The 26,246-nt window shown below is 34.2% G+C and overlaps 1 protein-coding gene across 3 annotated transcripts; it reads left to right on the top strand.

Moving 5' to 3' along the window:
- Positions 1–1,144: 1,144 nt before the first annotated feature.
- On the top strand, positions 1,145–26,246 carry LOC132699123 (TGF-beta-activated kinase 1 and MAP3K7-binding protein 3). Of its 3 annotated transcripts, XM_060665641.1 has the most exons (6): positions 1,145–1,321; positions 12,473–13,591; positions 21,124–21,342; positions 22,874–23,113; positions 24,345–24,401; positions 26,114–26,246. In XM_060665641.1, exons 2-6 carry the CDS (start codon positions 12,493–12,495, stop codon positions 26,137–26,139), a joined length of 1,641 nt encoding a protein of 546 aa, XP_060521624.1. In that variant the 5' UTR covers positions 1,145–1,321; positions 12,473–12,492; the 3' UTR covers positions 26,140–26,246. The 3 variants fall into 3 exon arrangements, with proteins under 3 accessions (XP_060521624.1, XP_060521622.1, XP_060521623.1); XM_060665639.1 differs by lacking the exons at positions 24,345–24,401; positions 26,114–26,246 and having other exon boundaries at positions 22,874–24,313; XM_060665640.1 differs by lacking the exons at positions 24,345–24,401; positions 26,114–26,246 and having other exon boundaries at positions 22,901–24,313.

Raw genomic sequence — 26,246 nt, forward strand, 5'->3', positions numbered from 1 at the left:
TTACTCCAAAATTTGTTTATATCAACGTTATTTATTTTGAATTTTTATACTATATTGCCAACTTAGAGGAAAAAACAATATTTTTACCTATATATGTTTGCCTATATTTTAAAATTTGCTGCCTTTATAACACTAAAAGTGGACCTCAGTTGAGTCATATGCGTTGCTGAGGGTTTAGTAAATCGCCTTAGTAATACTTTTATAAATGACCATTTCCAAAGTCTTGCCATCAACTTGACAGTGTTAACTGTTCTCTGATTTTTTAAATGAAACATCATGTAACTTAATTGCTTTATTGTTCTATATTTTTGTGCTTTGCGAGTACTTTATCAGATTATTGCGCACCCTGTATTTATATTAAAAGCAAAGAAGGTATTGGAGATAAACGGGAAACTGAAGATTTTATGCTTTCCGGCGTTATTTGACAACACCGCTCAAAACCAAAGGCACGTTTTTATTGCGACTTTTAGAAAACACGATAACATTGATCTGTCCAGTTTGTGGACGAAAGGAAACCTCTCACTGGCATCTAAAGAATTTGTAAAGTTCATCCCCTACCGAAGAATTGGGAAAATGAGTTCGTGTCAAATTTCTAAGAAGGCAAGATGGAGAGAAAACTAAGTAAAGTTAAAAAGATTTCTCAGAGTTTGTCCTTTTTTGTGGATTTTATGCATTGAAGATGTGCGTGGTGTGTTTTCTATTAACTTCAATGGCTGTGTTCAGAAGCTCAAGCGACTTTCTGTCCTCTAGTGTATCAGGAGCCTTAAAGGTTTTGTAAAAAGTTCTTTTTTCAGTATATATTCGGTATATTTCAAATTAATATAAAATATTTCATGTGATGAATATAAAAGTGACGAGAAGTACTAAAAGCTACTTAAATTAAGCACTGTAAATTAGACCTGTCATTTCAACCCTCTCTTCCATTTTTACGACGAATTCATTGTGTCTAGATCACGCGTGTACTTTGATTTTCTGCACTCCTAGAGAAATTATTTAGACCTTTGTCAAATAATGGCGAATGCGTCGGTCCGCTATAAATCGATGTTCACATAAGTTTAGGCTCTCCTCGAGAGATGTCAGGTTTGCTTTCAAGCTTCTCGTGACGTTCACAATCTATTTGTTCTTTGGAGACATTTCAGTTTTTCATAACATACGGGATGTGGAGAGTGCCGTCCCATCCGAAAACAACAAAAAACTCGTTTTTTGTCGCGATTAACGGCATTTTCACAACGAACGAAATACGTCGCGTGCGTATCGAGTGATCTTGGATGTTTCTCTAAAATAAAACTCTTCCGAACCAATCGATTATGTGATACATTGGGTACGTTTCATCAGATATCTGAATTTTTTCATGTTATGTTGTTACCATTATAGTGGTTAGTATTTGGAGATTTCCCAGTGTCGCTTTGACATATCCGTACAATGAAAGTCGCGCAAATAATATTTTGTGGTATGCTAAACGTCAAGTATGACGTCAATTTCTGACGCCCCCGCTTTTAGTGTCGACGTTAAAAACAATAAAAACGAAAATTCCAATTTTTGTGTGTTTTCTCGACACCTTTGCGGACCGTTTTAGCGCTTGACGTGCCTGCCGTTTTCGTGGGAAGGAAAAACAAAACGTTAATGTTTTCATTGCGTTTTTATTATCGAAGTGAATATGGATCCGTTTTATTTTTATCAAACGTTTTTGAATAAATGATAGCGACCAGAAAAAAGTGGCTTTATGGGTGCAATAATCAGAATAGCCTAAAATTCGCCGATAAAACTGGGAAAGATACATTTCTAGCAAAATTATCGTGAAAGAAAGTAACTCTGGATCAGAAAGTTAATGGACTGGGAGGCAGGAAAACTAAAACGGGCAACACTTTTTATGTAGATGAAAATTTTTAATAGCACCATAAAATTTGGATAAAATAGTACATATTCCCCAACAAGTTTGATAAACGAGTGACCTCACGATTGACCGAGGAAGTGTATCACCCTGTTGCTGGGTTTCTACATATGGTAGAATTGGTAAACTTCAAAATACCATTGTTAAAATCTACCGAACACCCGTGACTAAAATATCGGAATGCCTAAAGAGACTAAATGACACTTTCCGCATCTCTTGGTGCGCGCATAATTAGATATTTTAGAGTGGGGAGTAGTATTTTGATCTTTGAGTCACTGTCATACTTATCAACCTCATTCGAGAGTGATGTGGGGTCTCTTTATTTTCATCGTGTTAACGTGATACCAAAAATGGCCCTTGAACGTCATTCTTAGATGGTACAGTTGATTGGAGATTTTAACGGATTATGAAATACTTTCAAGCGCGTTGCTAGGCCATTCCCTATTTTCCATACTACAGCTGATGGAAAAACATCATTGTCAGTTGAATCCAATGAATGTCATGGAAAGTCTAATCTCATGTCTAATGATGGAGTTAAAAGCTGTTTGTTGGCGGCATGTCATAAACAGACTTTGCTGCTAGATATATAAAAAATGAATAACCATCCGACATCCATTATTTTCAAAACTTTGTTGTCACTGCTGTTTGGAATATATTAATAGTATATTTTCTACTCCTGTCTGTAAAATATCTAATTACACACGGATCTAGCGCGTGGAAAGCGTCACTTTACCACCTTAGTTTGGTTTCCCACGGATCCGAGCCAGATCGGACATTTCCGGGATTTTATCGCACGGGTTTGGGAGCGATCGGATGTTTTCGGAGATATTTCCCACCCCTTGAATTGTGAAGTTTGTCAATTCTGGCGGTCATTCGTGTTGTTTTCAAAAATGTACCCAAAACTACAGGTCGCAGAAAAAGTATAGTATGCAACAAACTTTTTAAATCACTCGTTTATTAAGCACTCGCTCCGCTCGTGTTAAATAGACCCGTGAGTCAAATGCCGTTTACTGCGCAAAACAACACGAATACATTCACTGACATCACTGTCAGAATTGACAAACGTCAATCAAGGCGTGGGAAATATCTCCGAAAACATTCGATTGCTCCCAAATCGACGCGGTAAAATCCCGGAAATGCCCGAAGTGGCTTAGATCCGTGGGAAACGAAACTGAAATGATAAAATGCGCTTCCCGCACGCTAGGTAGATGTTTAATTAGGCATTTTACAGACGGGAGTAGGAAATAGTATATTATGCAACAAGTGCGGTAAACGGCATTTGACTCACGAGTTTATTTGACAGGAGCGGAGCGAGTTTTTAATAAACGAGTGACGTGGTAAAGTGACGCTTGCCGCACGCTAGATCGGTGGGTAATTAGGTATTTTACAGCCGGGAATAAAAAAACAAAGTTTCCTACTTTATTTATCATCGTTATCTATTCTGACATTTCATATTTGTGGTATTTGAATTTAATTGTCAATTATGAAAAAAATTATTCTACTGAGATAGATCAGCTGTGATATTTTTAAAATTAATATACGAAAAACTAGACCACACCAAAATATTAGAAAATGTCATATGCATGAATATGTTCCAATTTTTCCCAGACGGTTTCATTTTCTATTGTCCTTTAGTAGAAAATTTACAAATTTTATTAGTAATTTAAATAAGTATTGACCTACTAAAGCAGGTAGATGGACAAAATTTCAATTAAAGCCAAATTCAAAAATCCGGCGAAAGTATGTGTATATTTATATTTTTTATTTTATAAATGTGAACTCGATTCCTACTTCGTTCTAGTTGGAGCAATTGATTGCTAATAGGCTTCTTATTAAGTGTATATGCACTGGAAAATATTTAAATGGATATGAAAAATATTTAGAATTAGTATATAGATATGCTTAAGTCTTTTTTTGAAATAAGATAAGTAATAAGTTTCTATGTATTGTTGATATGATAAGCGTCTTGGTAAATTCCTAATCGCAAGTGTATCTCATTTGGATAAGATGCTCGATCTCAATTCGATTCTTTATAAGTGATTTGGAATTTCCCATCGGATAAAAAATTTCTCGGAACTTTTTTAGTTGCTTTTAATTGTACTTTCTTATATTGTTGTACGATTTTTCATAAAACTTCCCTATATTCTCAACCCGAATCTTTAACTCCTTTAACAAGCTGAATTCTTCTCCTCACCGGAGTGTCAGAAAATGTCAAAGACGAGAAAAAAGGGAAAGGAAATCAGCAATATTTGGAGGTGACTCGTTTTATCGTTTTATCGTGAATATTGCAGTCTCTCTCACTCCTCATAGCTTTAATTTTGTCGATTCAACACCTATAATGTCGTTATCACCGCTTTATGCATCTATCTCGCAGTGTTGGGATTTTGAAAACAAAGAGGTATGGAATAGCTCACCTTAGGGCAAGTTGCGTAGCGATTTGAAATAGGCTTTATGTGGAAAATTTTTAGAGGGAGATGTTGTGATGCAAATTGTCGCATTCTGATGAATTTTAAATGGCGCACCTTGAATTTGTTCTTAATTTTTGCATCCAGAAGATTATTCTACGCGGGATATTGGGGTTTTCTCGTTTGTTTAGATTTTCAGTACATTTTATTTGATTTTGATATTTTTATTTAGGCGTCTGTTTCCATGTCAGTTCATTATTTTAGAGGTTATTTTACGTTAGAAAAAAAAAGGGCTTGCTTCGCGAAACAAAGCGTAAAATATCATGAATCCAGAATATAGCAAAATGCCGGATGTACCTTTTAAAATGAAAAAAAAAAAATAAATTCACTGCATGTGGTTCATAAATAAAAAATTTAGCCCATATTGAATTTCGGATCACAACGTTGGGCTATAGTTTAATAAGTGTATTGCACTATTGAATGAAAAAATGTACAGGGGGTTTGGGAAGTGGGTTACAAATTTGACATTGTTTTTAATGTATATCTCCCAAGGGCACCCTAGAAAATGAAAAAAAAATGTATTAGGACGACAAATATGCAAAAAATTGAATTTTTCAAAAAATGACTCAATCTTATTTGGGACAAATTGTATAGTGGAAACTGTTTTCTTGATATTGACTTTTACGAGTAGTATAGATTGTCACAATAATAAAAATTCTCACTGCATTCATAAAAACTTTATGGTGAAAAATTTGCCCCTCTTAAAAAGTGATATCTTATCTAAATTTTGAAATATCCGTTTGAAATGTTTTTGACAGTGAAGTTATTTCTCTCCCGTTTCAAATTGTAATTGTGAATAAAAACAATTTTGTGCATGAAAGCATGTGGTCAAAAAACATAAATGCATTAAATCCGAGGAAATATTTCGAGATTCAAAACTATTTTAACCGTGTCCCCGGCTTGCTACCTTGATTCGTGTCCCGGCCTTGCAGCATTTTTGAAATTTTGTTTTGTCGACGTATTTAATATTACGGATACGGAATAGTATGGGCAAGTGATTTGATGCTGATTATTAGATAATTAATAGTATACATTATGTTATCTTTAAGGTTACACGTGAGAAAAAATCACAAATAGACCAACACGTCGCCACTGGAAAACATAAAAGTGGATGGGAGAGAATAAAGAATAAAATTTCGCAGCGTTCTTTGCGACAGTGCATTTCAGCGGCATCTTCAAGAACAACTGATCAAGTCAATTTTCTTTTACACTAACGTGAAGCGAAGTTAATTGCAAATATTCTCCTTAATAAGGTACACAACACTAAATTTTAACAGTTTTTAGAAACATTTTGCAACAAAAATGTACCTCATGAACGTACATTAAGAATAACATATGTAAGTTCCATTTAAAAAAATGTAATTCAAGACATACGAAATCATATTAAAAATCAGCATCTTTATATTATTGTAGACCAGACAACAGATGCTTGTGGTCGCTATGTTGCGAATTTATTAGTGGGTGTTTTGAATGAAAATGTTTTACCAAAATCTTTTTTAATAAGTACAAAACAGTTGGAAAAAACTAAGAGTATAGAAATTGTTCGGTTTGTAAATGAAAGCTTAATGGTTTTTTTTTGCTCCAGATATACTACCAACTGATAAAATACTTCTATTAGTCGCCGACGCAGCAGCGAATATGACCAAAGCAGGGTTAAATTTAATTTTTTTTTATAAAAATTTAATCTACTTGACTTAGCTTAGCTCATGGAATAGAGATGCCGAGGAAATTATATGTTAGTTTTTGTTAAAGCACCTCTTCGACTTCAATTTTATAGAGAAGCAATGCCAAATGTTCCTTTACATCCTGAACCCGTAATTACTCGATGTGAAACGTGGTTTAGCTTATTCAATTAAAACAATTAAAAATTTATATGTAAATGTGAACTTATAGATCAGTTGACATATATCAAAGCTAATTTTATTTTTTAAAGTTTTTTTTATTAGAGACCGAACAAATGTCTTTGTTAGAGTCAATTTCAATAGTAGAAGAGTGCGAACATTTGTCCAAGCAGAATATTCAAAATTATTCTTGATAAATTTAATAGTGCAACAACAAAAAATGAAAGGTTTCAAAAGTTACTTAAAATTTCAAAAATTTTATCATTAGATGCCACGGTTGATAATGATTTACATTATTTGGAACCAGAACATCTTGCATCATTTAAATTCGCGCCAATTACGTCGGTCGACGATAAAAGTCAAAAATTAAGCATAGAAAATTTAGAACAGCATTTAATTGTCAACCGGGGCAATAATAACAATAGGTCTGATTGTAAAACTAAATAGTATTTACCATAATGCTTTAATATAGGTTAGGTATAAGCATATAGATATAAACCACTAATTTATTATTAGCTAATGCTAAAAAACTGTAAATATAATGTTGTAATTTTTTTTGTGGTTTGACTATTCTTTCCTTGATCTTCAGTAAACAATATTGGTAAGAAATAAAGTGCATAAAAATACATGGATGGTACATATATTTGACATATTTTTTGGAAAACCCAGACATATTTATGCGCATATTTTAAGCATTTTCTGTGCATAAAAATCGGAACTCTAATTATCATACGAAGGTCCGTGAAAATCTATAACCATTTCTTTTACATCATCACTATATTTTAATTGTGCCTTTGCCCTTATAGCTCGCCGAACAGGAAAAACTCGCCCGTTGAATGTCCCCATATTAAAATGTACTGTTTTCGAAAGTTTACCACAAAGGTCAACAATATGCGGTTCGAAAGTCATTTTACTTGTGCTCTATCCATTTGAGACACCAAGCCTTTTTATTTTTTTATACTTTTATGTTTTTAACAAACTTATTCTTCCATACACTTAATAATTTTGTGAAAACGTAAAATATAAGTGAACTTTGCGTCCATCGGCCAAACGGCTGAACTCGCTGTACAATATCAATTTCTACAAAAAATAATGTACCTAAATTTTCGAGATTCCTTCGAAAAATATTTTCATTCGATAAAAATTTGACGGGCTGTCTTAATTAATGTGTGTTTTGTTCACACAACATATTCAACTAAAAATAACAATACCGCTTAGGATTTGGCTCTTGGAGCCGTCTGGCAATACCAGGTGGACGTCGATCCCGTCGCTAATGTTTTTCTAATTATTTTATTATTAGTTAACTTGAAATGCGCAAATCATCGGTGTCTATATAACGATAATTTTACATAAAACGTATGCAACTACGTCACTATAATTTTCCGATCATGTTCCGCTGATCGCTCTCATATTTGAAGGACTTCGTCCGCATAGCGATTTTAATTAACAACGCAAAACGGAATATTCTGACTTTTAAAACATTGCTGGATGTTTCGAATTTACTTTCATGTTATCCATATTGGGTTCCATAAGTCCTGAAAATCAAGATTGTGATTTTTTAAGTGCAAGTTTAATTAAAAAAAAAATAAATTGAACAAGTCAGTTTGAACGTGTCCTAAGTATTTTTTTATTATAAACATTTTCGCATGGTATCCCACTTATCTTTAAAGATAAAAGGTCCGGCTTTTTCAATATTGCACCACTTTTATAATGAAATATGGCAGAAACAGAATTTCCCTACCCAACGTGTTTTTGAACTGCTTCTTTTTTTTTGTTGTATTTTCCGGTAGACTCCTGTATCTTTTCTACTTGGTAACTTACCTAAAAGTTAATAATTATTTCTTACGCAATTTTTTGTGTAGAATTCAGAATGAAACTTTATATATCATTTTTTATTGTGTGTGCTAATCTATTTTGAACAGTAATGCAAATACCAAAAAACTGACAAGCTGGTCAGTTTTTAGTTACAGGAAATTTTGTAGAAATGTTTTTTTTTATTGATTTTTAAGCAGATTCTGTGGCGAAACTTTGCGGGGCCATCATTTTAGCCTTCCACAAAAAGGAAAAGTTATAATAACTTTCGAATACTTAAAAAAAAGCGAAATACATTAATGAATTTTGAGAATCTCATTTAGAAACATTTGTTTTTTTAATTGTTATTTATTTGCTTACGTTGACTAAGTATATAATGAAATTTCGTGAAATATTTGTAGAATTGTTAAGTATTTCCTTGGAGTTTTAAGTACTTCCAATTAAGTGAAGGATATTTAATTAATTATTTAAAATTATATGGATTAAATTAAAATTTTAAAAAATGCCAATATGTAATTATTAAATAAATATATAATAAAGTTATTTGTACACTGGCGTCTAAAGCTGTAACATTTATTATGTATTTATATTTTTTGGAGTATTCACTCAAGTATTCAGAATTATTTCCGGCTTTGATTGTAGTGTTTCGATTAACACATATTAAGAATTCTCAAAATTCTTTTCTGAATGTGATAAACATGTCTTTTTCCTTTAATAAAAGTGCGTCATTCAACTTATTAATTTAAATACTTATATTTAAAATAACTGCAAGTGCTAATATAAAAATATCACGCGCTGGTTACAGTATTATCTCATATGTGCAAATTTATGTCAGTTCGTTATTAAAATAGCGTATTTTTTTATAGTTAGATTCATAATTTTATAAATTATTTTTCAAAATCAAAAGTTTGTAGCTAAAGTATCGAACATCTCATTATGATTACTTATTTATTTTGATAGACTAGAAATCCGTCAATTTCTAGCTTTAAATAGTAATTAGTGAAATATGGGCATAACATATAATGTCTCTATCTATCTATCTAGATAATGATACCGAGCTTCGGAAAAGATTGGACAAAAGACGCCGCTGCGAAAAAAAGCAGAATAACTTGAATACAACCTTGGACATTGATTTGAGCCATTTTTTCAATATTTTCATTTTAATATCTTTTAAACCATTCAACCGACTTCAATATTTTTGGCCTTTTTTGAAAGAGCATGTAAAAAACGTTCAGAAATTTCGCAAGTCAAAGTACAGTTCCAATAAAGAACGTATTTGTAGATTTTTTTTGTAACTTTTAAATAAACTCTTAAAAAATTAAATCAAAACCCGAAAATTTTAGTTCTTGAAGAATGGAATACCTGCTATAGTACGTATACCCGGCTCTATATCTGCTACTTGAGACGAGTTTATTTGCTTTCCTGATTCCTGAGGTTTTTTAGGTACACAAGTGACGTAGTATAATTATGAACTATAAATATAACATTGTTATCTTATTATCATCACTTCTAGATTTAGAAATACGTGATAAATTGTGGATTGTTGAAGTGAAACACTTTTTTTTTCAAATTAATATGCGTATTATGCGTTATATCTGCTATATTGTTACACTACTTAAATATGCACCAAAAATGTCATTTTCTGAACTCCGGCATCGGATGACGTTGATTCGCGATATTTTTTGCTTCGTTTTCGTTGATATTTATAGATTTTTTTTCAATAATCGACCGTATAAATACTGAGAGCTGTACTTCGTGGCAAATGTTATGACAGGAATAACGACCACATAACAAAAGCTACGTTGCCAATGGCCAAAAATAAAAACCTTTTCGACATAATAACCAAACCTGTATTGTTCGTTTCGTATTTAATTCCAGTAGGCACACATTTTCACAAGCTGTTAACTCATTAATCGATTACAAAAACGTTGTAATGTGTGTAACGATTTTTCAAAATCAGAAAATCCTTCACCTAGAGATGGTGCTCCCGCGAATTTCGAAAACAGGTTGCTTGCGTTTTTTTTATATATATATCTCACGACGTCGAGCGTACATTCAAAAATAAATATCGAATATATCACTCTTGATAGCATCCAACACGTGTCTATTCAAACGACAATAATTTATTCCAATTTTAGGAAATATTGCGGAAAAACTATTTGTATTTAGTTTTCTCAAGTGGCCACGCTTGCGCAGGTCGCATAGTCTCCCACAAATGTGCGTTTTGAAGGTCTCAATAGATCTCTAGAATCGATACTTCTGCAATATATAGTTGATCTGATGTTCATGAACCAGTCATCGTTATTCTATTCTACAGTTGATAGGTTACAGGTTCGCTATCTACAAGGAGTTTAAATTTTATGAGAAAAATCCTCCCTGAATTTTGTAAATTGTACTGATCCGATTATTTTTAGAATAATTTTTTTAAGGAAAATCGGCAACGCTGTATAATTGTATTTCTTTCGATAGATTTTTTTATGAAGTATTAAATTTTTAATTTTTATTTTTAACAGAATCATTCGATTTCGCTATGGAATCAATTAATACTATTTTGTGTTTGTGTGTCACTCCAAACGTGCAATATATCAAAAAGCCGGCGTATTCTTAAGATACTGGCAAGTAGAGCAAACTCAAATGCTAATTACGCAGTGAGAATACCAAAATATTTCGATGATCAAACGAACTTACCTGGTAAGTGAAGTTCGATAGTAATTATATGTTATAATCAATATATGTAGTCCCCCTTCTAGTCGCTAGGTGGCACCACAGCTTTAAAGCAGAGCCAAAAAACTGTGGAATAATTTATCCTGCACGGTATATTCGCCATCTATGGTCTTAACCTCATTCTATTTTAAAGCCCGCTTATAATAAATTTGCCCAAGGGCATTTTAGTACTGTTCAGAACAGTACATTGGGCGGGAATGGGTGATTTCTACGAAGAGATGTAACATATAATTACGATCGAACTTCACTTACCAGGTAAGTTCGTTTGATCATCGAATTATATGTTACACCTCTTCTATGAAATCAATATACGTAGACTTTCAAAGGCAACTCAGCAAATTTGCTATAAAACGATTTTATTCGGCTATATGAGGAAATCCAAACCTTATGAAGTTTATGAAAGCCTCGAGTACAAATACAAAATAAATGGCTGTCCGAGAAAACAAACATTCTGAAAAATTCTATGTCACAATGTGGCATTAACAAAAAAGCGTTCACCTGTTGTACAAATAGGTCTATTATAAAAAAAGGGCAAAACATTTAGAGCGTTCTCACCAATCTGCCGTCTTTCCAGCCATATCAATTGAAACACCTTTACAAAACGCAGACGATATTGAGACATGTCTATCCTCTGAACCTATCTTTATTCATCTGCTTATGTTGGGTCTAGTTGCTGCCCTACAAGGCTTTTTAAATGTAATGAGTAAACGAGATTCACTGCCTCTTAAAGCACTGGTCCTCTCAATATAAAACAGAATATTTGATTTACATCTTCATATTTATGCAAAAAACGGGTCGAGTCTTATTTATAGCTGAAATCTTAATTTGATTCGTTATTCTGATTTCTAATCCATCTGGAAATGATTTTATGTTGACCAATTCTATAAGAGAGAGCGTTTGGACTCTATGTGCAATCGTTAACGCCAGTAAGAAAACTAATTAAATTGTTTTAATGACAGTTAATTGCTTCAATGACAACAAGTCAGTCAACTACAAAGTCAGGGACATAACAAGGGCCCCAAGTGCTGTCATATCTTGGTTTACTTCACCTTAGATTATAAACACCTTAAAAAACCTAGTTAGATTTACATTGTTAAATAATTCTGATCCAAAAATAAGGCCGTGCCGCTCTGAAAGAACTCCTGAGTCATAGGACTTGCCTTGTCTAAAATGAATAGTAAGGAAATCTAATACAGCCTAGGTGAGAAGTAATAACACTCCACTCCCCTCCTTTTGTAGAAGCTCCACCAAAGTTTAAATGCATGCAGGTATTAAATGCCTCAAGGTAGCGCTCTGAACAGATGATAGAAAAATTCCAGCGAATCTTCTGCAATGCTTGCCTGACAAATCCCTGCAGCCAGGGTAAGGGATTTCCACAGAAGGTGACCTCTCCTGTTAAAAGAAGAAGGTAATTTGTCTGGGGTTAGAAACAATAAATAGCTACAGCGCCTCCCATTAAAAATAGGAAACCAATGCTGGCTGTGCCCGTAAGGGATTACATGTGCCACCAAAGCACAAAAAGAGGAATGGGGTTAAGACCATAGATGGCAAATATACCGTGCATGGTAAGTTATTCCACAATTTTTGTGGCTCTGCTTTAAAGCTGTTGTGCCACCTAGCGACTAGAAGGGGGACTACGTATATTGATTTCATAAAAGAGGTGTAACATATAATTGATAGTTATAGTACATTTTTTGATAAATTTCAGGTATCAATTACAATATAATTCGTAATTTCAGGCATATCATAATGGCTTGCCATGTTCACTGGAGGAAACTCAAGGCCGTCCAACGTCAAAATCATGCAGATTTTTTATGAAGTGAAACAACAGTTTCCAAGTATACCGGATCACTTGGTCACATCCTTGGTCAGTTCCTACGTTCAACAAAACTCAACTTTGAGCGATCTCATCGGCGTTTTAAAGGAAGTGGCTGCGAACCAAGATCAGCAGATGGGACGGTCCCTCAAGGAATTGGACACCACCCCTCTAGCCCTCTCCCCCGTTGTCGAAAATACTGCCGAGTCCGTTGGCAAAGTGATACAGACTGAAAGTGATAACATTGTCGCAAACAACGCTATGGACCAAAGTGTGAGTGATATCAATCAAAATGTAATTAAAAAAAGTGATAGTGCCGCGAAGAGACCGGACACTTTGGACATTCAATCGGACAAAACGAGTTTCGATAAAGACAGACGATTACGTCCGTCCGAAAAATGCACGGATCTTTATAAACTGCTCAATTCTCCAAACCTGAACGAGAAGCCTCCACGGTCCCCCCTAAGTGCCAAACGAGCCACCCCTTCCGTCCTAAAACAATCTCCCACGACTTCCAAAGAGACGCCAAAGAAAGAAACCGTCTCCACGCCCACCCAAACGACTGATACTTTGATTAACAATTGCGTAGCTCCTAGCGTAAACTTGTCTTTAAATGTTAATTGTCAGATGGGGGTTGTCCAAAGCCCGGTCAAGCCCAAGAGTACCACTAGGTTGGAAGTTACCCCGACCCAGCCGTGGTTAAACCCCGCGTCGTGGTTTCAACCAGGCAACCCCGACGTGACATCACCGAGAAGCTTCACCAGCGTTAATTTGACCTTGAGGCCTCCATCTTCGGCACCCCAACATCCGATAGATATAACCTCACAGAATTCCAATTTAACGTATTCTACTAGTAGTTTCGATCCGCATAGGGGCTTGCAAAGCCGTCTACAGATCACCGTGGGACCTGGTGGATCCGGTAGCGTTTCATCAGTTCGTTCTAGACCTCGGAGTAGTTACGTGCCAATGGAAAGTAATGGTGGAGACATTGTTGCCGCCAGGGCTGGTTCTTTGAATAATTTGGCGGCTGTTAATCCAGAATGTAAGTCATTAAAACTTTAATCCTAATTTAAAGCGGCTATGATCAGCGCACCTCTAACGTTGGCGATCAGATGCTAGCTTTTGATGTAAAACAAGAATTAAGCCTGTAAACTTTCTGCAAATTTCCATCATTACTGTTCTTGAGACTTAAGTTCCTTTCAATAGATCAATCACTTCCTCCGTACTAAAATATTTATACTAGTGTCTGCTAACTATTAAAACATACAGTACGATGAACTGGGGAATAATATATTATTATTATTACAAACATCCATCTGTATGAGATTCGGATCAGAAGTTATCTAACTTATCGCCTAGTTCCTTGCCACTGGGTTTCTAGCAATGTCGATTGTAACAATTAAAAAGACATTGTTGTTGTTTTTTATACAGTCGCAAACACGGAGTTTCATGCAGGTGGCTACAGCTACCGTCAGCTGATTTATTGCCTAAAACCCATTGGGTTTTCAGTTATCAACCACAAAGGTGCAGTTGGCTTATGTCAAGGCTCCATTCTGTCTACTTCTTCAGTAGCAGCTTGGTTGACTTGGTTACGTAGCACCGATGAAACGTAATAAACCAGAAACTGCCACCTACAGCTAAACCTATGATCCCTTTCTTATGTAAATTTAATTCCATTGAATTTCACTTCGGACCACCTGTTTTTTTTTGCATGTTTTATAAACATGACGTTTCAATATTTATTTTATGAAAAATCCCTACACGTCTTAACTTCTGAGATAGCTGTGTGATAAAGTTTTCAGTGGAAAATCCTACGGCATAGCTTCAACTATCGTTTTGAAATTTACTCAATCCTTTTTTTTTTTAATTTTGCCGACGGCGCCTGTCTGCGATGGAACGCCACTGACTTGAAAAATATATCTGATGGTAATGATGAAAATCAATATTAATGCAAAGTCCAAGTTGTTTTTGAAGAAAATGATTATCAGGTAGTTGGTAGGCGGGCGTCATTTAGAAAAGTTTATTTACTTTTTGTCGTTCATTATCCGGTGTTAAATTTAGAAGTGATCGTACACATAGGTAGTTTCGAGGAACGCATATAGATTATGCTTTAAATTGCTTGAACTGTAAAACGGTTATTAAATAAATTTTCGTTTTATTCCTAGTTGGTTCAATTTAAGTTTACGCGATCCGTGACTTACGAGTATTATTTATAGAAATGAACGGTTTAATATTTTAATCCTAAATAAATACGGCATAAGCTTAGGTCGAACCTTGGGTATACCTTGTGTCAAAGTATATCGTCTTGAATCTTGACGGCAATTATCGAAACAACTTGCCGACAGCAATAACTAGAATTGGCTCTATATTATTTTGTACGCAAATGTAAGAATTTTCATTATTGTTATTATTATTTATGTTATTAAATTTATTTTACATGAACTTAAAGTAGGAGTAACATTTTCTGCTCTCATATATACTTGATGCCGCTAGTGTTCTATGGGGGTGAATATACAATGGTATGGAGGACGATGTAAAGAGTTTTTGTAGCAGGGGGCTGTGATCGCTTGCGCTATCCATGTTAATGACTTATCCGCAATATTTTTTAAAAGAATTCTGAAAGTTCTGCATCATAATAGTCTAAGCAAGAGTATCTACTTTTTTCTTCGCAAACAACAGCTATTTGGATTAAATCCCTCTTCTGATCCAGCGTGAATTATGCATCTGAGATCTATAATTTTTAACCGCCATCTGTGCAACTCTATTACCATTAACAGTTAAAGTCTGTTCATAGATATAAGAAAGTGACTAACTGATACGAATTAAGGAAAGACCCGGGCAAGCTGTAAGAATGAAATATGACCGAACAGGTCCGTACTTTACTTAGATACTAAACAATATTTATTTATTTATGTATGTATTTATGTTTAAATCTAAAAGTACAAATTATTTTCATTACCTACTTAAATTACTTAAAATTATTCACATAATATATTAGTATCACTATCGCTATCATCGCCTGTTCTAATTATTATTTGTTCTGTATTATTTGCAATATGGATATACGATTGTTCTGCTTTTTCTATATGTTTAACAGAATTTGCCCAACTTTGTGGAGGGATGTTAGGTTGTGGTACGGTGGAAGCCTTAAAACTGTATGCCCTAGATTTTTTGCATAATTATCACAGACGTATTCCTTTCGTAGGTTCAAGCTTTGTAGAACCTCAGTTAATTGCTTTTTGGTATAATTTTCGTGAAAATAAATGTCGTTATTATACATGTAGTTTTGGATTGTTGCTTTTGTGTCTGTGATAACTTGCATTGTCCATTACAATGACGCTATTAGGAGGAATGTTTCGAAATAGTTTGTTTTTAAACCAACTCTCAAATAAATCAGCGGTGGTGTCTTCATGGTAATCGGGAGAAGAATGTTTAATATTTTTCGCAGACAGAGAAAGTCCATTTGGAATCCAACGATTTTTGGAGCCAGCATGCAAAATAGTTATTCTTTTACCCCTTTTTGATGGCGCGTTTGTTTTACACTTATCAGTTGAGTCAACCCAACCCTTTTCTGGGGTATCATAAGTGTCGAACCAGGTTTCATCCAAGTAAATAATTGGCCTTTGTTGTCCTCTGTAAATCCTATTTTTTATAGATATTCCAGCCATTTCCGAATTCTAAAAGATTCCATTAAAACTTGCCTTTTGTCAATTTTTTTAAATCTTAAATCCCGGTTTCATCTTTTTCAAGCCTCCTAATTAAGATATCTAATGTAGGTACGCTTTGTTCCTGGTATGACTGGTAAATTTTACGCCGTATTATATCTTGATCACTTTCATCTACACTCGAGAAAATGTCAGCATCGCTTCTTTTTTTCCTCGCTGAAATGGGATTGTTCACAATTTTCCGTACAGTTGATGTTGGAATTTTCGTCAATGTGGCCGTTTCCTCTAAAGATGCTTACTTGCTGGCACCAAGTTCAATGAGAGTCAAATAAACATTGTTTGTAACTTCCTTAGTCTCAATAGAATAGTGTTTTCTACATTTGGGCGGGAGCATCTCCTGAGATACACTAGACTCGCACATATTTTGCATAATTCGCACACGATTCAACACACGCTCTATTACACACGAAATAAGAATGATTACTAATAAACTTAAACTAAGTAGTATACCAAACCAAAGAATATTAAACATAGGTAGGTATAAAATTTTACCTGAATTTAAATTCCGAAACTTTCTCATTCAAAAGCAATTGGTCACTTTCTTATATCTATGAACAGACCATACCTTATGTACAATTTGTAGAAGATCGTAATTACAACATACTTCAAGACGCACCACACTTATTATTGGATACACATATCATCAGTCAACAAGGAAGAATGGTAGCCGTTTACTCGATCTAACAATATTTACAATTTCCTGATCTTCGTGTAAAACTTTTCAATAGTGTATGGTTCCATTCTGACTAGAATATTAAAAATTTATTTATTTAACATGTTAACAGTTCTAATTTTCTGTATCCATTCTTGGAGGTTGTTGAATATTTTTATGCACTGGTAATAAGGTCCCTTTTCAGTCTCTTTGAGTCAGTTTGTGATTCATTAAGAGTAAAACAGGATTTATTTTTTAAAAAGTACATGACGCACTCCTGTATGAACACTGCAGATACTGTGGAGACATTAAGTTCTTTGAACTTTCCTCTGTACGACTGTCTACTTTCTAGACCTAGAAGTATTCTGATTGCTCGCTTTTGTACTATAAATACTTTTTCAATGCCTGTGCAACTCATATACAGTAGTATTCGATATCTAATATGACTTTCAAAATTAGCATGACATAACATCTTTTTAGTACCTGTATGTGTCAGGTTTTGAAAATAAAAGCACTTTATTAGCAAAATCTAGTGATTTTGACAACAAGGTAGGCGCGAATTTCATTTGGCGACCAATAAATTTTCTTATTTAAAAAATGAAGAAAAAATAATTGAATTGGGTGAAGATTTTTCAAGTGAATAACCAAAGATGCTTTTTATTTTCATCGAAAGTGTGGACGCCGGAATATTTTGCCTAAAATGATGATTTTGCACACGCCGTAGAAGTTGGTACTCTCCCTAAATATTCAATTAACCCAGCAATAAGAATTTAAAGTGATGTCTGTTTCATTGCAAGAATATGGTTACAGGTTACCCATTTCAAAAATCAATACTTTTAGATACACCATTGGAAAGATTTTAGATTCCCAAAACTTCTAATTTTCCATTAACTCTGAGAACCGCTATATATGTTATGTTTGTTCGATACCGATACCGTATCGATTTTACATTGTCCTGTTAAAAAACTTGTTGGTGTAAAAGACTACTCTTTGAAATCTGAGATGATGGCAAACGGCTCCATTCATTACAAAGAACTAGGCACAAGTGTGTCTCCAAATATTTCAAACGTGGGGGTAACGCGAATTGAACGAAAATCTTCGAACGAATGTTTCGGCGACGTCGGGTATCATGCTTGTCGATACGAAAATAACGGCAAAGTTTTCAGTGGGTGTTCAAACGATCTATTTTCGGGACAAGTGGGCACGTGAGAGGCAAGGCGGGGGAGACGACCACCGCGAACACCTGATGGCGAACGCCACGTTCCGGTTTCAAATGCCTACCTGTCGACTTCTGGGTCGCCATTGCAATTAATTCATCGTGATTTTTGATGCCGGACAACTATTTTTCTAGAGCTGCGTTTTTTTTAAGAACCTCCCTGAATCTCATTAAATAAAAATACCCACCAAATGCCATGTTTCAAAACTGCCCATTAAAAATGTAGAATTTTTATTATTATTATTTTATGAAGTATGACTTCCAATTTAACTTTTCGTTTCAACTTCGGAACGCTAACTGATTTAAATCATTTATCATCATCATAATAATTTGGCGACGCGGCAAAAAAGATGGTATTAAATTGGGATCCATGACATCATATTTTCATATGTACCGTGTCGCCAATTAAAAAGGGCACTCAGCCCTGTCTTAAAAAGTAAATGTCGTATAGACTTGGGCTGGAAATTGCTCCAAATTATTCTTAAATATCTAGCCGCCAGTAGGCGTAATCGCATTCTTGAATTTTAAGTCCCATTTTTTGAGAAATAATCTAACAATAAAATGAAAACCGTTTTAAAGTTGGAAAAGCCAATTCCTTTTCGTAGAATAGTTTTTGCCTTCCCTGTTAAGGGAAAGTGATGAGGGACGTTCGAACGGAAATAAATGTCAATTACTTCTGAATCGCTGAACGCATTTTGTCGAGCTTGGAGTCTTAGGCTATCAACACTGCTCTGGGGGGATTGATATCGACGCTAGAGGGCGTTTTATTCTAACAAAAGATTGCCAAATAAGGGTCTAACACGTCAGTGAAAACCGCATTTGGATATCTTTTTCCTAACCTATAATACCAGTAAGGGAAATGAAAACTAGAAATAATGTAATAACCTAATTAAAATTAAAAAAGAGCGTATAACTTGAATGGCTCCGTTAACACAGTATTCTACAATAATATTAAGCTAATAGATTACAATGTATTTGCTAGTTGTGGTGGTAATTCCGCGATTTACAAAAACCTACAAGGGTTTACGTAATTTAAAATAATCTCTTTGAATAAACACCAACACGAGATTTCACACAAAAGATTTCAGATTTCCAGACATTTTAAAAAAAAATTAATTAATTTGTTTTTCAAAATTCTTTGATTTTTTTTCTTTGTCTCCAGATTTAGAAAACGTGTTTATTTTAGAAATTAAGTAAAAATAAAAGAAAGCTGTTGTGATATGTCCTTACGTACATCACACAAAAATTATCATATCAATAAAATTTATATTTATTTATATTGTGTGTTAAGTCGCCATCGCCTCGTTCTGAAAACTAAATGGAACTGAATGGAGTAAAATGGAGTAGTATCGCACCATAAAAGGTGAATACACTTGTTAGATGAGTAATTTGCATATTACTATCTGCCAACTCGATGTTCACGGCAAGTGCATTTGCTATCACAACAAACACAATGTTGAATCATAGGCACCATAACCTTGGCCGTTTAACAGCAGATTCCAATGCAATCAGCAATGTTGATTTTCGATTTTCCCGTTACAAAATTCAAACTGTCGTTTATTTTTACTTTACAGTACCACTTACGGAAAAAAGAGAAATTTTTGAAAGTTGTTTTATTTTATTTCTTTGAATCCATTTATAAATTACATATTTAGATTGCTAATTTCCATAATCAGAAGTTTATTTTCTAAGTTTTCAAATTTTGGATTATAATAATTTAATTTATTTTTAAATTGTCGCCAGCGTTTTAATGCGACGCATTAGTGACGTCTAATTTTAACTGGATAACCTGTGACCACACCTGTACATTTCTTCTTATATTCTTCTTATATAAATTTGTAGATGACTTATACAATTCAGAACTAGAGATATCTGAAATGCTAAAATTGCTTTACTAACGAGAATTGAACCAGTCTTAGGTTGATAAGACTATACGTTTCAAAAAATTTTAAAAACAATTTTAATGTCGGTATATTATCACTACTTATACGTAATTCCAAAACAAAATATAATAAGAATGAACGAAAAAATCATATAACAGTCGACGGCAGCCAAATTAACGGAAACGTCAATGTTAAAATGATTGGTTTTTACTATAAAAAATCAAGTTTCAACGAAAATTGTCGCCACATTATGGGATGATTTTTTTTTATATTTCCTGATATACAGAAAGAGACCATTTTTAAGATGTAACTATCAAAATTGCAGTAACGTGTATATATTTTGTTTCTTCGAAAAGTTAAAATGCTTTCAGGACAGTGTTTTCTATAAATTAAAATCAGTTTTACCTTTGATAAAAATCGATACAGCTATTTAAAAAAAAGTTTTGTGAATCTTAAAAAACTTAGTAAATACAATCTTTTATGACGCCCTTACTTTATAATCCTATGCGCCACTTATAGTTCCGATATTCTCGAATTTGGAATGATCTCGTGCCTCTAAAAGCACTTTGCTCCATTTTTTAACTTAACTCGTTTCCAAACAAAACATTTAATAAGTTCTAGACATAATTGTCATAAAAATGTTACATCTAAATTTAAACATGTCGAATTGAAAATAAACAAGAACTAAAAGTTCAGATTTTTACGAAATTATATATTTTGACATGACAATTGTTTCGGCAACACCGTGTCGTTATCAAAACATTTGATAAAGACACGGTGTTGTCAAAATATATAATTTCGTGAAAATCTGAACTTCTAGTTCTTATTTATTTTGATAAATGGATTTTCATCAAGTAAAAGCCACCTCAGTTCAATGTCGAATTGATGAACTGTCAGCGGCCATGTTGATTTTTGAACGCCGCCAAGCTTGCTTTGGCGCATCCGCATATGAAATGGCCCATATCAGTATTTTTTTTTTCATCGTGGCTTCTTTCTTTTATTATGATGATAGACAGGGCCTCTATATATCTAGTAGCTATATGTTATATACAAATAAAGAAATGGTGTATAACAATAGTAATTTTACCGAATTTCCAGCCGCCACCGTAATGAAACAGCAGGCTCGAGTGGAAAGGATGCGAATAGAGCTGCAAACGGGATACGCCAAACTGGTGATAATGAGGCAAGAAGTGGACAGTTTGGAGAAGATGAAACAGCAGTCCGAAAAAAGGGCATCCGCGGAGGTCGAGAAACAACTGCAAATGGAAATCAAACACTTGCGGTTCCAGTGTGAACAATTGGCAATGGCCGACAAGGGTTGGTTGTGAATTTTCTTATGATTTGACATTGTTTTTAACACAAATCAAACTTAAACTTATCTAAAATCAGTTTTCAATCGACTTTTTTATAGTTAGATTACCCCTAGTACTCCCCAGTTTATTACTTTTGGTTAGTGTAGCTAATGAGTTAAATTAATCAAGAAAAGCTCAAAGAATTTCGTATAAACAAAATATTTTCTTCTTTTCTGTCTTCGATTTAAAAAATAGTATATTATGTAACAAGTGCGGTAAACGGCATTCGACTCACGAGTTTATTTGACACGAGCGGAGCGAGTGTTTAATAAACGAGTGAGTTAAAAAGTTTACCGAACGTGTTGCATACTATACTTCTTCTACGACCGTTAATTTTTGGGTACATTTTCGCAAAACACGAATACATTCACTGACATGACTGTCAGAATTGACAAACGTCAAAATTCAAAGCGTGGGAAATATCTCCGAAAACATCCGATTGCTCCCAAATCCGTGCGGTAAAATCCCGGAAATTTCCGAAGTGGCTCGGATTCGTGGGAAACGAAACTGACGTGGTAAAGTGACGCTTCCCGCACGCTAGATCGGTGCGTAATTAGGTATTTTACAAACGAGAGTAGAAAAAATTTACTTGGGTTTTTGAAATGAGTCATTCAGTTGTAAGTGAATTAATTAGTCTATCTCAAAAAAAAATCGAATTCAATCATTAACATTTCAAATATCTATTTTTCGAAGCATGTTAATAATTCAATATAACTTTTGATATATTGGCAAGTGCCAACCTGCAATGGAATTGGAATTCTAATTGTAGTCATTAAGTTAATGAAGCGGAAAAAACATTTTGAAACTTTAATTGCGGTATGAATACATTGGTTACCGAATAGTTTCTCAATCATTGAGAACTTTTAACTATTATGCCATTTCAAATTTGGAAGGGAAACGAGAGTAACTTTCACTGATTTTTTGAATCCTAGTACTTTTTTGATAATAGCGGGTCCATTTTTCAATTTTAGTATATTTAAAAATATTTTGGGACAACATTCTCACTTTTGAATTTTTCGATATCATGATTTTTTAAATACGTAGGAATACCAACGTTTTGAAGTCCAAAATATAAATGTAATTTATTCATTTTTCTACTCGCTTCCTTCGTAAAATACCTAAATACCTAATTATACACCTATTTAGCGTGCGGGAAGCGTCACTTTACCACGTGTGTTTCTTGTCCCACGGATCCGAGCCACTTCAGCCATTTCCGGGATATTACCGCATGGCTTGAATTTTGACATTTGTCGATTTTGGCGTTAGTGAATGTTAGTGAATTGTTTGCAAAAACCTACCCAAAAACTAACGTTTGGTAAACTTACATCCTTCGTTTATCAAACATTCTCTAATATACTATTTCCCTGTTTTTCATCTGTTTGTAATATATATAAAACTTTTGCTCGTTTCAATCACTGCAAATTGCAATCCACCTCCCCCCCCCCCACACCCGCGATTAAAAGAATCGCGTGTTGAATAAACGACCGTTGTTGCAGACGAATTTTACAACAACATCTACACAGGTCCCAGTTTGACACCGATCAGACCGGCCCCGCCTCCACCCCAGCAACCACCCGTCGTACGCAGACAAACCCGAGGCAGACTGTACTACCAGGGGCCGCCTTTGGGCTTGCCCGAAATGGAGGGGCCGAAATGGAACTGTTCCCTTTGTACATTCCTCAATCATCCAGATTTGGACAAATGCGAACAGTGCGAGATGCCCAGAGTTCTACACGGTAGGAGCAGCAACCCGAATGCTGTTAACATTAACTTAGACGCGTTAAAGAATATTCCCGCCGCCGCTACTAATCCGAACGTCAATTTCGATCTCTTGTCCAACAATGGTTTGCTAGTTCCTAACAATTCCGATATTTTTATTAACGTCGCCGGATCGTCTTCCGCAGCCAGCGCGACCACCAATACCGACGTAACGGTCGACATGCTTAGGCAATCCGCAAAGTATTTAAAAAATTTCAGAAATTCTAATGGCAATAGCAATCCTAACGTAACGTTACACGAAAGAAGTTTATCGCAATCGTCTGCAGGTTTTGCAAACTCCAGAGTTTGCGAGTCTTTTCAGAGGACCGGTTTCCTCGACGACCAAGATAATACCCCTACGGAAAGTAACCCAAACAGTTTTCCCTTGGTGTCCAGCGTGTCTGCGCCCAGTTTGTATAAATATACACTTAATGCGCATGAAGGACAGGCATGAGGGTTCATATTAATTTGTAAAAGGTACTTACCAGACGGTCAAATGATTTGGTGGATGGTCATATTTAGACGGCTGATGTGAAGAAAAACTATCGACTGTGTCTTTGAAAAGCAGTTGAAAATACCTTGTGTGCCTTACAGGATCAAGTAAATGATTTTTATACAAGTACGGATTTTACAGTAAATGTTGTTAGCCATCTACGAAATGATTCAAAATATTTTTTATTGCTGTTGCAAATGTAGGTAAGTGACTCTTCGGCGACTATTATCTTTTGGCTATGTATGGCAAGTACAATAGTACTCGTTGGGGAGTTGCAACTTCAACAACTACATTTTACCAGAATAATGTACATTTTTTAATTACGTTTTAGTAAATATTCGACCGGTTTTATTGACTATATAATTATACTGTTAATTTGACAATAAAGATTAGAAACGAAATTTGGAAGTCTCATCGAAACAAATGAATATAAAAAACTTTTGAAGTTTAGTTCGCGTTTGTCAAATTCCATTCTTTTTGTCATTCAGAAAACTGAGTTGTATATGTATAGGTATGTACTGATAAGTTTTGCATTTGTAAAACTTTCTTCATATTGTTAAAGTTTTTTTAATGAAATTTGTTAACAGCTGTGATTGAATAATGTGATAAAATCACTTTAAATCGCTGTCCCCTTGCTCCGCTTGTGAAATTTATTGTTGCTTAAATAAAATAAACGATATTTTGATTAAAGCGATGTTTTTTCGTTTTCTTTCCAGTATCTGCAGCGCCGGGAGATAATATACATATTCACGTAACGCCAAGACTGTCTAGACGTAAGATAGTTGTGTGTTTCGCCTTTCCAACTAACAAAATCGTTATCCGTGTGTTTGCATGGCGCTAAATTGAATCATCCGTTTCGCCTCACTGAAATTACTTAACACTAATACTACTTTACATTCTTGCTTTGACTTATTTTTCAGATGAATTTGTTTTGCGCTTTTGAGAAACATCTGCCATCAGTTAGGGATTAGCCAACTTCCTATTTTCAATTCGTAATTTTCGTAGTATATATGGGCCCTGTCCATACCCATAATACAGGAATTTTTGAAGGGATTATGCAAAAATATTGAAATAGGTGGTTCAATATTAGGTTTGACACAACATGCGTCGAGTTTAGAACGAACGTAATTGAAATATCCAAAGTATAATGGTGGGAAATACCGGTTACATTAGATCGGGTTCATTTTGTGTTCGTTCCACAAAAACATGGCGATCAATACCCACCGGTATTTTCGGGGGACTGGATTTATCGCAAGTTCAGTCACACCATTCGGGTTACATATGCTTGATCTGTGTATAGTATAACGTGTTATTGTGAAGGATGAAATTGCGGTTCAAACAAATGTATTTTCTTTTTTTATTCCACTTGATTTTCTTATATAATAAAAAAATGAATTTAAAGCACAATTAAACAAACAAAAATGTACTTATTTGTAAAAAAGTATTTCACAAAAAATCTAATAACAATAAATTATGTGGGCTAGATTAAACAAATTCTTGCACTTTTTGCCGACAAAAGTTCCTAGTTTTAGGCAAATATTAATTGTCTGGATACCTAATTTATCCTGACGTGATTCCTAAATAATAATCGGTTGTTTTTTTATTTAATTCGTTTTAATTAATATTTAGTACTAAAGTAACATGCATTTGGAACAGGCATTTTGTTGAACTTATTATTACTACGTTTGATACTTGTTCCCAAACAATACTGGTTTGGATCAACCCTATTTAATATCACTGCCACCTATTACCACAGCGCATGGTAAAGAGGTGGTCTAATTTCATCGTTAGCCAGGAAATAAAATTAAAAATTCGGACTACAAAAGAAAATATTTGTTATGCAGTTTTCTATTATATTTGTTTGGTAAAAATTGATGATTTCGCAGTAGAATTTGAAAGTTGCAATCATAGTTTCTGTCTCAAAGTTTTACTATATTATCCTTTACCTACAGCTAATGAAAACAATATTTAGATTTGGAAATGTTTTCAAAGTGTTACTAAACACAGTATGTAAAAGATAAGAATGAACATCATGAAGATCTCAACATTTTAAAATAAATTGCTTTGTCACTCTATCCAAGTGGTCATCGTTATAAAAAAACGTCTTATTTTTTTTTAAGATAAAGGACGTTAAAGTTTTTATTTACCAATATCTGTAACATTTTTTGATGTTCTATATTTCTGAGTTTTTTAAGTAACTATCTTTTGATTTACGAAAATGTCGGGATATCTTCGGAAATACTGCGAATGTTTTCAAATCAGTCTGAGAAATTCTTATTCTCAACTTAAGTTGTGGTTGCCTTTTCCATTATGATTTGCTAAAACCTTTTCTTTTCGTCAACTAAAGTCATTATTTAATAAATTTGCAGACAAAAACTTGTGAAGCCAGCGTGCCTCATAAATTTTTGCTAATATCCGTAATACTAAATATTATTTGATTTTTTACAAGAACTAACTATCTAATAGTATTTCCTCCTCTTTTCAGGTATAACTCACTCGTGGGTTTTATAAAGATAGGTAGGTGCAGAATACAGCGAATGGAATTGTTATTTTTTTATTGTTTTGAATAAATTGCTCACTAAATGTAAAATATGCCTAAAATTTCCCAATGTTTATTT

The sequence above is a fragment of the Cylas formicarius genome, unplaced genomic scaffold (genome assembly GCF_029955315.1).
Source record: "Cylas formicarius isolate icCylForm1 unplaced genomic scaffold, icCylForm1.1 PGA_scaffold_3__17_contigs__length_32017465, whole genome shotgun sequence".
NCBI lineage: Eukaryota > Metazoa > Arthropoda > Insecta > Coleoptera > Brentidae > Cylas > Cylas formicarius.

What these genes read in the sequence shown, in the direction of transcription:
- LOC132699123 (XM_060665639.1), top strand. Translation starts at nt 12,493, where the DNA reads ATGTTCACTGGAGGAAACTCAAGGCCGTCCAACGTCAAAATCATGCAG. An exon ending in GGCGGCTGTTAATCCAGAAT is followed by an intron (nt 13,592 to 21,123) that starts GTAAGTCATTAA and finishes CCGAATTTCCAG; the next exon opens with CCGCCACCGTAATGAAACAG. An exon ending in ATTGGCAATGGCCGACAAGG is followed by an intron (nt 21,343 to 22,873) that starts GTTGGTTGTGAA and finishes CCGTTGTTGCAG; the next exon opens with ACGAATTTTACAACAACATC.